Raw genomic sequence first — 14,134 nt, 5'->3', positions numbered from 1 at the left:
AGGAAAAACTTCCTAACTGCCAGGGTGGTTAAGCACTGCAATAAATTGCCTAGGGAAGTTGTGGAATCTCCATCATTGGAGATTTTTAAGAGCAGGTTAGACAAACACCTATCAGAGATGTTCTAGATAATACTTAGTCCTGCCATGAGTGCAGGGGACTGGACTAGATGACCTCTCGAGGTCCCTTCCAGTCCTATGATTCTATCCTTCAAACACTGGGCTAAAGTTAAGCACTATTCCCTATATGAGGCAGCACTTACAGGCCCTAAAGAGGGCAAATTACACCGTATTGTTCACAGTTAACTGACCTTAGCACTGCCAGGACATGGAGCTCTGAGTTTGGCCAGCATGTTGGATTCATCTCCCATGTCCTGAGGAGCCACGACTCCTGTGCAGAAAAGCCCAATCAAGAGCCTCTGAACATTTCAGGAGAGAATTCTGAGGATAAGCATGACTCTATCCAGCCAGCTCAGGGGACAGGTCCTGCAATAGACTTGAGCTGGAGTGGTAAAACCCTCTGAAACGATCCAAAATTCACTTCTATGACGTCCTAACTCAGGTTGCTATGTAATAGGAATTATTCCTATCTAGCTTTCAGTGCAAGGACCCTTTCTCCACCTGGAAAAGAAGCTCAGATTCTGAAAGGTGGGAAGGGGTCCACTTTTCCACCCCTCCCTTGAACCACAGGCTGGCTCCATCTTAAAGCATAAGGAGCACTTTCAGTCAATCTGTGACCTGGATAGATGCATATGAAGATTCCATTACCCAGAAAGCTGCACTGTTGTGGGATTACAGAATGGTCGGAGAGAAATCATTTCCTGTGTTCAGAATGACTGGAGATGTATTAAGTAAAGCCTTGAGTGGTACTAGGTTGCAGTGAAAGCAGAATAGCAGTCCTTTGATCACTACTAATACCAAGGGTATCGAATTAGAAATGATTGCCATTGCAGAGTGAAACATCTGGAGCAGGAGTATCGCATGGAACCTAGATAAAATTTCCTCCAAATGAACACATTCTCAACATGACAAAGGGAAAAATATAATTTGTATACAAGAGCTAACAATTCCTGTATAAGATCCTTAATTCTGATCCACCCTCCACATCCAGAATCTTCAGATATGGCTGGTAGTAATCACAGCAACGCACAGGTCACAAGCTGTGCATCTAGACAACATGCCAATCAGTGTCCTGTCCAGAGAAACAGACCATTCATAACTAGACAGGATTCATAGCCATAAGTTCAAAATCAAGACAAGCTTGTGAACCCAATGCAGAGCATTGGTTGACCAGAGGTCAAACCAGGCATGGCCCTGGCCATAATTTTACCATCATGGTAAAATTTTGTAAAGTTCCAATACTTCATTTAATCAGTCATTTCATGACAGTGGACATCCACAGCTAATTATCTGTAATGGGTGGATTGCTGGTGCTATGTATCAGCATTATTCTCTGGGTGGGTTTCTCAAAAATGCTTCTGCAAAAATTCCGTCTGAGAACATGGAACCACGCTTGATGCAATGCAAGATTAAAAGTAGTTTTTAGATCACATCTGAATGCCCCTTTGTAGACTGGTAAGTACAAACATGCTGAAAGCCAACCCAATTTGCACTCTATACCAGCTCACTATTGAAGCAAGCCTTGCAGGATCGGAAGCATACTTGGAAGACAAATGTCAAAAATCTCAATGTCAAAAATACTTTAGCTGTCAAAGTGAACTATATCAGTGGCATGTCTGAACAGAACAAAACAAAAAACCAAAAGGAAACCCATAAATGTGGCCATAAGAGATTGGACTTTGATCCTTCGAGTTCAATATCCTGTCTAGGACAGGGGATAGTACCAGCTGCATCAGAAGAAGATGCAAGAAACCACATAGTGGGCAATTATGTTGCTCACTTTGGATTTGCTAGACAGCAAAGGAACCCACATTTCACCTGCAGAAAAGACCAGACCTCTTCAAGGAGGGTACTCCTTCATCTGGACCAGGAACACCTACAGTTAACAGCATCAGTAGAGATGTGTAGTTCAGCAAGGATTCTCCATTAGCCTTTGATACATTTTGGTATCTAGAGAGACCTCAACCAGTAAATTAATTGATCTAGTCAAATTAATGTTTGACTGTGCCTAGTCAAATTGATGTTTCTCGTGGGAGGAAGATAGAAAATTCTCTGGGGCAAGGACTAAGTCTTTATTTGTTCAGTGCCGAGAATAATGGGGCCTTGACCCCTGGATGCTACCACAATACAAATCTAATATTAATCACAAAGTTCTGGTGATCTCACCTACAATAGAGTTTCTCCAAAATGGTTGATTGAAGTCCTACAATGAAGCACCATAAAACATGGGTAACAGTCCTAATGGTGTTTTGTAGGAAGGCACATCAGACTTCGCATCTGAGTATCTTCAAATGCCAAGGTTTATTCAAATTGCACATTAGATAAGCCTATGGGTCGCCTTTCTTGTTGCCATTACCTTTGAAATGCAGTGTTAGGAATTTGTTCCCCTATCTATGCAAGAACCACATTGCTCTTGTCATGAGGAAAAGGTTATTTTTATAGCTCCAGAAACCTTTCTGTTCAAGATAAGTTCCTCTTTCTGCAATTCCAGGGAAATAGTTTTCTCATAATTTTGTTCTAAGCCTTGGTATTCCTTTAGAAGGTTGTGACATAAGTGGGTATTCCTAGTGCTATAGAGATATATCTGAAGTATATGGCGTACACATGCCAATTGTACCCTGTTCATCTCATTCTACCCCAAATACCAAAGGCTTTATGGCCTGAAAGTGACTGCAGGTAAGATGTTAAAATCCTGCACCAGTGGGCATGCTAGGAATCTGGGAAACTATTCACAGAAGTCCCTAGAGGGTTTGTGGGGAAAGTGTATGAACCTCATCTGAGAAAGATTTGCAAACCAAGTTTCTATTCTTCTGCAGCGGCATCCTTTGGTAGTAAGATTGTACTAGGTTGGCTGCCACATAATTCCTTGCTATATATGGGGGGAATTTCCATTCCGGCCTATTATTCTATTCTAATAATTAAAACTCTGCTTATCTCACACCCTGCACACTTCTGTGATTCACTGTTCACTACTTCCCATTAGTGATGAATGAGAAGAGGTGTGCAAGAGAATGAGAAATTTCTAACCTATAATTTTCTTTCTGTTAGCAATGTCTCTCCTCATTCGACCCGCCCTACTAGTCTGGTAAATTACCAGAATACAAATTGAATTTTTTCTTTAAAGGGAGATTTAGGGAAATCTTGTCTTCAGATTAATTAAGACATTATATCAAGTTGTCTTAATGCTAATAATTATTTGCTGGAATGTTTTTACAGCTTTGGAAGAACTCTTCAATTGCCCTGAGTTGAAGGCCAGGGCTTAGTGTTAGAGCCTCTGGCAATGATATTGGCCCGCCTCTAAATTCCACTGGTGGGATATATTACATATTAGTGATGAAGGAGGACAGAAGCTGCTAACAACAAATTATCAGTTAAGAAATTTCGCAGGTCCATACTCAGGTCTGCCATAGATTTGATGCTCAGGCAGGGTGGGTGAGATAATATCTTTTATAGTACCTCACCCACCTTGTCTCTCTAATATCCTGTGACTGATGTGGCTACAACTACACTGCATGCTTAGGCAAGTCATTTGACCTCTCTTTGGGTTTGTGTACATGGTGCTTTTGTCTGCACCAGCAGGGGTGTCAATTTTAATCAGCACTAGCATGTCAGGCATTAACTGGCCTATGTGAACCGGGCTGGTGCACACTGAATCATAGAATCACAGAATATCAGGGTTAGAAGGTGTCATAAATATAAAGGGAAGGGTAAACACCTTTAAAATCCCTCCTGGCCAGAGGAAAAACCCTTTCACCTGTAAAGGGTTAAGAAGCTAGGATAACCTCACTGGCACCTGACCAAAATGACCAATGAGGAGACAAGATACTTTCAAAAGCTGGAGGGAGGGAGAAACAAAGGGTCTGTCTGTGTGATGCTTTTGCCGGGGACAGAACAGGAATGGAGTCTTAGAACTTAGTAAGTAATCTAGCTAGATATGCGTTAGATTCTGTTTTGTTTAAATGGCTGAGAAAATAAGCTGTGCTGAATAGAATGGATATTTCTGTCTTTGTGGCTTTTTGTAACTTAAGGTTTTACCTAGAGGGATTCTCTATGTTTTGAATCTAATTACCCTGTAAGGTATTTACCATCCTGATTTTACAGAGGTGATTCTTTTTACTGTTTCTTCTATTAAAATTCTTCTTGTAAGAAACTGAATGCTTTTTTTCATTGTTCTTAAGATCCAAGCGTTTGGGTCTGTGTTCACCTATGCAAATTGGTGAGGATTTTTATCAAACCTTCTCCAGGAAGGGGGGTGCAAGGTTTTAGGGGAATTTTGGGGGGAAAGACGTTTCCAAACAACGCTTTCTCAAAAATAAACCCGGTTAGACGTTTGGTGGTGGCAGTGGAAATCCAAGGGCAAACGGTAAAATAGTTTGTACCTTGGGGAAGTTTTAACCTAAGCTGGTAAAAGTAAGCTTAGGAGGTTTTCATGTAAGTCCCCACATCTGTACCCGAGAGTTCAGAGTGGGGAAGGAACCTTGACAGAAGGGACCTCAGGAAGTCATCTAGTCCAGCCCCCTGCTGAAAGCAGGACCAATCCCCAACTAAATCATCCCAACCAGGGCTTTGTCAAGCCAGACCTTAAAAACCTCTGAGGAAGAAGATTCCACCACCTCCCTAGGTAACCCATTCCAGTGCTTCACCACCCTCATAGTGAAAAAGTTTTTCCTAATATCCAACCTAGACCTCCCCCACTGCAACTTGAGACCATTACTCCTCGTTATCTGGTACCACTGAGAACAGTCTAGATCCATCCTCTTAGGAACCCCTTTTCAGGTAGTTGAAAGCAGCTATCAAATCCCCCCTCATTCTTCTCTTCTGCAGACTAAATAATCCCAGTTCCCTCAGCGTCTCCTCATAAGTCATGTGCTCCAGCCCCCTAATCATTTTATATTCTCTAGTTTATGTTAATGTACTGTTTGAAAGGCACGCTGGTGTTGACTGATGCACTGTGTAGACAAGTCCTTTGTCTCAATTTCCCATCTGTAAAACTGAGATAATACTTTCATACCTCACGGGGATGTTGTGAGGATAAATCCAGTAATAATTATGAAGATAATTATGGTGTTATTAGCCATAGTAAAACCTCTACAAAAATAATAAAATAAATAAAATCTCTCTAACAGGCCAAAATGAAATACTGATTCCTATCATCCCCCGACCTTTGGAGATGTTTGTATTTGGATCAGAATCTGGATCTAAATTTTGCGATCCTATGGCTGGGGACAAATTTTATCTCACATAGCTATGTGCAATTCCTATTGATTTCTGCGTTGAGGCCAGAATTGGGCCCTTACTAGTGCAACAACTGAGAATTCGTAGCTGATAATTTTTCACAAAAAAATAAAGCATTATACATTTTCTAGTATGTATTTCTTTTAGGAATTTTTAATATGTGCTGCAAAAATCTCCTCTGTTACATATACATTCAAAACTTGTCTCTGTGAATATTAATACAGCTCTATAACTTTGAAACTATTAACAACAAAAAGATGACAACTTTGCATTATATTAATCATTAATCTTTTTTTCTAGAATTACTTTGGTGATTTGTGGGGAAAAATCATAATCTTCACAGCTTTTGGTATATAAGAGAACAAACTTATTTCTTGAAACTTTCTAGTGACCATAACTTTAACATGTTAAAGGGACATTGCCAACTTGAATTCATTTTTAAATGGATTAATTAAAAAAATGATGTTTCATATAGAGCACCTTTTAAAAGTATATCCTGAAATTAAAATAAAGAACCAATTAAGTGTCAAGAACTTACATGTTAAATACTGTTCTAAATAAGAGTGTTTTCCTCAGTTGGGGCCTTAATTAGAGCTGGCCTGAAAATGGAAATACCTTCCCATGTAAAATTCCAGTTCTGAAAAATTTCATCTTGAACTGGGACAAAAAAAATCAAGAAAAATTCTTTTTCAGGAGACCAAAACCAGAATGTTTTCAGCTTTTGGGCTGATGGGTCAGAAATTTAAGTGAAACTGACATCTTCCAGCCTGGCTTCTGGAGAGGAGAGGCAAAGAGCCAGAATGTTCAGCCTCCCTGGCCTGGAGCTGGGGGGGAGAAGAAATTTTTATTTTTGCAAAAAGGGCATTTTCTGTCAAAATTATTCTGATGAAAAATTCTCGACCAGCAGAAGCCTTAATGTTTACTAACTCCTCTTTAGCAAGAAAGACACGAACTCTGTAGAGGAGAAACAGTGGCACTGACTAAGACTAAAGTTTATTTAACTAAAAAAAAGGAAGAAAATATTTTCTCCTCATTAGCTACTTTTAGTTACAGACATCTTAGTTGTTACTTGTATCTATGGTAGGTAAAAAATTTGCAGACACAAATGTGATTTTCTGGTTGATAATGTTAACTTTTGAGAGAGGGCTTGGCATTTTCATAATATAAAAACTACAAAATGAAAAGGACCATTTCTTATATCCATGGGAGAAAATAATAGATGCTCTTATACTTCTAGTAATATATTTTGGTCTTTTACATATTGTATGTAGTCCCTTTCTTAATGTGTGGCTCAAGGCTCCTTCCTGGTACTTACTGCTTGGGTTCTCCATTCTCCTCACGTGGGTTGGGTCATGGTTCCTTTTTTTGTGAATGCCTGATCCATCCACTCAGGGTGACTCCTCACTGTGCCCAAGACACAAGGGGTGTTTTCCCTTGGGAAAATAAATTATGCTACCACTGCTGGCAAGGCGTATACAGCCCAGTACATGAAAAACAATAAAGTACATTAATACATTAAAGTACATTAATAAGGAGTTTGAGGCGCAAGTGGTGTTCTCGTCCATCCTCCCCGTGGAAGGAAAAGGCCAGGGCAGGGACCGTCGAATCGTGGAAGTCAACGAATGGCTACGCAGGTGGTGTCGGAGAGAAGGCTTTGGATTCTTTGACCATGGGATGGTGTTCCATGAAGGAGGAGTGCTGGGCAGAGACGGGCTCCATCTTACGAAGAGAGGGAAGAGCATCTTTGCGAGCAGGCTGGCTAACCTAGTAAGGAGGGCTTTAAACTAGGTTCACCGGGGGAAGGAGACCAAAGCCCTGAGGTAAGTGGGAAAACGGGATACCGGGAGGAAGGACAGGCAGGAACGTCTGTGAGGGGAGGGCTCCTGTCTCATACTGAGAATGGGGGGCGATCAGCAGGTTCTCTCAAGTGCTTATATACGAATGCACAAAGCCTTGGAAACAAGCAGGGAGAACTGGAGGTCCTGGTGATGTCAGGGAATTATGACGTGATTAGAATAACAGAGACTTGGTGGGATAACTCACATGACTGGAGTACTGTCATGGATGGTTATAAACTGTTCAGGAAGGACAGGCAGGGCAGAAAAGGTGGGGGAGTAGCACTGTATGTAAGGGAGCAGTATGACTGCTGAGAGCTCCGGTACGAAACTGCAGAAAAACCTGAGTGTCTCTGGATTAAGTTTAGAAGTGTGAGCAACAAGAGTGATGTAGTGGTGGGAGTCTGCTATAGACCACCGGATCAGGGGGATGAGGTGGATGAGGCTTTCTTCCGGCAACTCGCAGAAGCTACTAGATCGCACGCCCTGGTTCTCATGGGTGACTTTAATTTTCCTGATATTTGCTGGGAGAGCAATACAGCGGTGCATAGACAATCCAGGAAGTTTTTGGAAAGCGTAGGGGACAATTTCCTGGTGCAAGTGCTAGACGAGCCAACTAGGGGGGGAGCTTTTCTTGACCTCCTGCTCACAAACAGGGAAGAATTAGTGGGGGAAGCAAAAGTGGATGGGAATCTGGGAGGCAGTGACCATGAGATGGTCGAGTTCAGGATCCTGACACAGGGAAGAAAGGTAAACAGCAGGATACGGACCCTGGACTTCAGGAAAGCAGACTTTGACTCCCTCAGGGAGCAGATGGGTAAGATCCCCTGGGGGACTAACATGAAGGGGAAAGGAGTCCAGGAGAGCTGGCTGTATTTCAAGGAATCCCTGTTGAGGTTACAGGGACAAACCATCCCGATGAGTCGAAAGAATAGTAAATATGGCAGGCAACCAGCTTGGCTTAATGGTGAAATCCTAGCGGATCTTAAACATAAAAAAGAAGCTTACAAGAAGTGGAAGGTTGGACATATGACCAGGGAAGAGTATAAAAATATTGCTCGGGCATGTAGGAATGAAATCAGGAGGGCCAAATCGCATCTGGAGCTGCAGCTAGCAAGAGATGTCAAGAGTAACAAGAAGGGTTTCTTCAGGTATGTTGGCAACAAGAAGAAAGCCAAGGAAAGTGTGGGCCCCTTACTGAATGAGGGAGGCAACCTAGTGACAGAGGATGTGGAAAAAGCTAATGTGCTCAATGCTTTTTTTGCCTCTGTCTTCACTAACAAGGACAGTTCCCAGACTGCTGCGCTGGGCATCGCAACATGGGGAGTAGATGGCCAGCCCTCTGTGGAGAAAGAGGTGGTTAGGGACTATTTAGAAAAGCTGGACGTGCACAAGTCCATGGGGCCGGACGAGTTGCATCCGAGAGTGCTAAAGGAATTGTCGGATGTGATTGCAGAGCCATTGGCCATTATCTTTGAAAACTCGTGGCGAATGGGGGAAGTCCCAGATGACTGGAAAAAGGCTAATGTAGTGCCAATCTTTAAAAAAGGGAAGAAGGAGGATCCTGGGAACTACAGGCCGGTCAGCCTCACCTCAGTCCCCGGAAAAATCATGGAGCAGGTCCTCAAGGAATCAATCCTGAAGCACTTAGACGAGAGTAAAGTGATCAGGAACAGTCAGCATGGATTCACCAAGGGAAGGTCATGCCTGACTAATCTAATCGCCTTCTATGATGAGATTACTGATTCTGTGGATGAAGGGAAAGCAGTGGATGTATTGTTTCTTGACTTTAGCAAAGCTTTTGACACTGTCTCCCACAGTATTCTTGTCAGCAAGTTAAAGAAGTATGGGCTGGATGAATGTACTATAAGGTGGGTAGAAAGTTGGCTAGACTGTCGGGCTCAACGGGTAGTGATCAATGGCTCCATGTCTAGTTGGCAGCTGGTGTCAAGTGGAGTGCCCCAGGGGTCGGTCCTGGGGCCGGTTTTGTTCAATATCTTCATAAATGATCTGGAGGATGGTGTGGATTGCACTCTTAGCAAATTTGCGGATGATACTAAACTGGGAGGAGTGGTAGATACGTTGGAGGGCAGAGATAGGATACAGAGGGACCTGGACAAATTGGAGGATTGGGCCAAAAGAAACCTGATGAGGTTCAATAAGGATAAATGCAGGGTCCTGCACTTAGGACGGAAGAACCCAATGCACAGCTACAGACTAGGGACCGAATGGCTAAGCAGCAGTTCTGCGGAAAAGGACCTAGGGGTGACAGTGGACGAGAAGCTGGATATGAGTCAGCAGTGTGCCCTTGTTGCCAAGAAGGCCAATGGCATTTTGGGATGTATAAGTAGGGGCATAGCGAGCAGATCGAGGGACGTGATCGTTCCCCTCTATTCGACATTGGTGAGGCCTCATCTGGAGTACTGTGTCCAGTTTTGGGCCCCACACTACAAGAAGGATGTGGATAAATTGGAGAGAGTCCAGCGAAGGGCAACAAAAATGATTAGGGGTCTGGAACACATGACTTATGAGGAGAGGCTGAGGGAACTGGGATTGTTTAGTCTGCAGAAGAGAAGAATGAGGGGGGATTTGATAGCTGCTTTCAACTACCTGAGAGGTGGTTCCAAAGAGGATGGTTCTAGACTATTCTCAGTGGTAGAAGATGACAGGACAAGGAGTAATGGTCTCAAGTTGCAGTTGGGGAGATTTCGGTTGGATATTAGGAAAAACTTTTTCACTAGGAGGGTGGTGAAACACTGGAATGCGTTACCTAGGGAGGTGGTAGAATCTCCTTCCTTAGAAGTTTTTAAGGTCAGGCTTGACAAAGCCCTGGCTGGGATGATTTAATTGGGGATTGGTTCTGCTTTGAGCAGGGGGTTGGACTAGATGACCTCCTGAGGTCCCTTCCAACCCTGATATTCTATGATTCTATGATACAAACCCCAGCAAATGCATGACATACCCAAAAATAACAGTATAACAAAGGAGTGGCTTTACTGGGAACAGGAAAATAGGATCTGGGGAAGGAAAGGGTCAGGGTTAACTAATAAATCATTAACAAATCAACCTATTCTCCACCTCCCAATACTAACAACTCTTCCCAGCCCCCAGATCCACCCATCAGCTTCCCAAGCAGATGGTATGCTGAGGTTGAGTCCTGAGATGAGTGCTACAGCTCTGTAAATGTCGGCTGGATTAAACAGAAAGGGCCTCCTTACTATGTCTTCACCCCGCGTGGGGCAGGATCCTCTCCTAGCTCCATGATCTGGAGTCTTTCATAGGTCTCAGCTGGCCCTCGCTAGTCAGTGTTGGATCAGACCATTGCCACTCTGGATGCTGGTCTCTGCAGGCCTGGAACTGCCTGGCCCGTGCGCTAGATCCCACAGCAGTTCAGGCTCCCTTTGTGGGGCATGGGAATTAATTGGAGAGTCTGTGAGCTGTTCTTTTCTCTCTCAGTTCCCCCTCAAAGCTCAAACTGAAACTAAAGCTAGTCTCTTTGGGTACATCTAGACTACAATTAAAAGCCCATGGCTAGTCCATGCCAGCTGACTTGGGCTCAGGCTAAGGGGCTGTTTAATTGCAGTGTAGATGTGCAGACTCGGTCAGGAGCCTGAGCTCTGGGACCCTCTTGCTTGCGGGATCCCAGAAACCAGTCTCCTGCCCATCATTGATTCAGCAAACTGCTTGTTCATATCATCCACTATAGAACCTCCATAGTAGCCTCAGGAGGAGCTTCTAGTTGATTCTGTTCACAGCCCTGACTCCAAGCAAGCTGGGAAATAGTGTCAGAGAGCTTTGGTACCCATTATTGTTGAAGATCCTAGGGTAGGACCCACTAGAGGCTCAGTCCAGAGTTCCAGGAGATTGCAAAGTCCAAGTGAGGGTTACATGTATTTTAAAAGTAGAGTTTAAAAGCAAGTAACAATCTCATGTGAAATATACCAGTGAAAATTTGTACTATTATTCTTTGTCAGAGTACATCTTAAAAACACACAATTCATGGTAAAATAAGCAGAATTTGTGGTAGTTCTTTAGATTAACAATGTAATCTATTCATTTTTTAATTCTCTCAGGCACTCGAGGATTATCTGGAACAGAATACTAGACAGATTGATGACATTGTTACCTTGGTGCGAGGAAAGCTGTCTAAGCAGAATCGAGTGACTCTTGGAGCACTTGTTGTGCTGGATGTTCATGCTAGGGATGTTCTTGCATCTCTAGTAAGCAAGAAAGTCAGTGATGAAAGTGACTTTGAATGGTTAAGTCAGCTTAGGTACTACTGGGAGGTAAGTAATGTCACTGAATCCTATTAGAAGAGAATTTCTGTTCACAGCTTTTCAATTTGTGCTTGCTTGCTGACACAGGTAATAGTTACACTAATATGAGAATTTTTGCTGATAACAAAATATATCTATCCAATCATTCTGCCGATTGCAAGATAAAATGGCCAGTAGCCATAAATATATGATTTTAATTAAAATTACTTTTTTCATCACTGTTGACTGTCAGTGCACTTGCTGAATCTGCAGGTTTAGAGATAAAAACTAATTTGGTCTAATAGTATAGTTTGATTCCCTGACACTGCTGGCTAGGTAGAGAACTTTTTAGTGATCTTAAGTTTTGAGTTAAGGGCTTTAGTCTGACTTATCAAGATTTCTGTATTATGAGAATGCACATTACACTTCTTGGCAAAGGTCTAAATATTTGTCTCAGATGCCATGTTTTTAAACATTATATTTATCAGGAGGAGATGTTCCAATATAAGAGCAGCTTGTATCAGTAATTAGAGAAATCTGTTGGGAACAGTTGTTACCAGAAGACTAGAATCAGTATACTGGCCTTGTCCAGAAGATGTACTAAAGTATTTTTCGAAATGCCAGTTGGACATGTAAACGTGGACTGTTTTGAGCTGCAATAAGATGTATGAATGCACTGTACTGTTACAAATTAAGTCAATAATAATCTATAAGGATTGATGAGTTTTCATGGCTTTGAATTATTTAATAAATAAAGAGATCTCAGATAACTTATTTTGATCAAGTTTTTTAGGTAATGATTAGTCAGGGCATAACAGAAAGGAGGTATACGTTACCAAAGTGTGCTGAACCAATCCTTGCAGCAGATGACAGTCAGGTATAGTGCTGTCAGGTTGCTTATTTGCTTACAACTTGGCACTTTTATACCTAAGTTGTTTACAGTTTCATTCTCATTATTTCCTTTTTTTCACATACAGACATATCTTTTGTAGTATCTTTCCTAGTTTTCTGTTACATTTCATACATTTCCAGCTGCATAATAAACATCTGTTTTAGCTCAAGCTCCTGTTTAGTTATGTGGTTAGTACCTTGCTAAAAACATTTATTTCTTGCAAAAATATTCCAAAGATTACTACAACTTTTCTGATAAGTTTAGCAAGCTAGTATTTTTTACCTTGTCTTAGCATGACCTCAGAGCATTATGGGACTCTGGCTGGCAGGCACGCTATAAGGACTTATAGGTCAACAGTACTAATGCTGTTTCCGCTGTTGGGATGATAAAATCATGTGCATTGCGAACGTTTATTGTTTCATTTTTAATTAGAGAAATTTGTATATAATAGAAAAAAATCTAGCTGCATCTTATTTTTGTGTAGGTCGTTTAACGTCTATCAGTTACCACTACTCACGTGAGTCATATTTGAGCTATTGTCCTAGAGCAGTTGTCAAACATTTTCATACTGGGGCATGTAACTGCAGATAGCTCTTATGGGTTCACCTCCTAAACATGACCCTATACTGTGGGTAACTACATTGTTTGGTTTTATGAATAAGTAATATTATGGTAAAACTAAAGGGACATTGTGAAATAATTTATTTTAGTGCAGTTTTACATCTCCATATTTTGTATCTGTACTATTTATTTCTTCTCTCTAGCCGTGAAACTTTACATTTATTGATACTGAATCTCACCCATTGCCAATGGTTCTCACAGAAGTAATTTCTCCCAGGCATGTTTTATTTTTTGTGTTTGCTACCCTCCATTTTGGTATTCTCCAGAAGTTGGGCACTGCTGAATATATTTCAAAGAAACATCTGACAGAGACATACTTGAAACAGGGTGCAGAGAAGGGCTGGTTTTGAGTTTAGTTCATTGAAAAACTGCTTAACATTCTGAGAACCCTGAACAATGGAAGAATCCTTATTGCATGAAAACTGACAGATACAACACAATTGTGATCAAAATAGCTTTGGGGACTACATAGATCTGCTCCTTAGCCAACATTTTGAGAACCACTTATGCCCCTGTTAACCCATGTTGGCAACAGAGCGGGTGTCAAGGTTCTTTCCCCACTCTGAACTCTAGGGTACAGATGTGGGGACCTGCATGAAAACCCCCTAAGCTTATTTTTACCAGCTTAGGTTAAAACTTCCCCAAGGTACAAACTATTTTCCTTTTCCCTTTGGACTTTATTGCTGCCACCACCAAGCGTCTAACAGATATATAACTGGGAAAGAGCCCTCTTGGAAACGTCTTTCCCCCCCAAATCCTCCCCAAACCCTACACCCCCTTTTCTGGGGAAGGCTTGATAAAAATCCTCACCAATTTGCATAGGTGAACACAGACCCAAACGCTTGGATCTTAAGAACAATGAAAAAAGCAATCAGATTCTTAAAAGAAGAATTTTAATAGAAGAAAAGTAAAAGAATCACCTCTGTAAAATCAGGACGGTAAATACCTTACAGGGTAATCAGATTCAAAACACAGAGAATCCCTCTAGGCAAAACCTTAAGTTACAAAAAGACACAAAAACAGGAATATACATTCCATTCAGCACAGCTTATTTTCTCAGCCATTTAAACAAAACAGAATCTAACGCATATCTAGCTAGATTACTTACTAAGTTCTAAGACTCCATTCCTGTTCTATCCCCGGCAAAAGCATCACACAGACAGACCCTTTGTTTCTCC

The 14,134-nt window shown here is 41.8% G+C and overlaps 1 protein-coding gene across 1 annotated transcript in view; it reads left to right on the top strand.

Moving 5' to 3' along the window:
• The window catches only part of DNAH7 (dynein axonemal heavy chain 7), a 312,828-nt gene that overhangs the window by 99,906 nt on the left and 198,788 nt on the right, over positions 1–14,134 (top strand). The window contains exon 22 of the mRNA XM_074967796.1: positions 11,261–11,473. Within this exon, the coding sequence (XP_074823897.1) occupies positions 11,261–11,473 (213 nt within the window). The remainder of the gene's footprint in view (positions 1–11,260; positions 11,474–14,134) is intronic.

Source organism: Natator depressus, chromosome 11, assembly GCF_965152275.1.
Source record: "Natator depressus isolate rNatDep1 chromosome 11, rNatDep2.hap1, whole genome shotgun sequence".
Taxonomy (NCBI): Eukaryota; Metazoa; Chordata; order Testudines; family Cheloniidae; genus Natator; species Natator depressus.
Note: the sequence above shows the minus strand (reverse complement) of the source record. Positions and strands in the feature narration are given on the sequence as shown.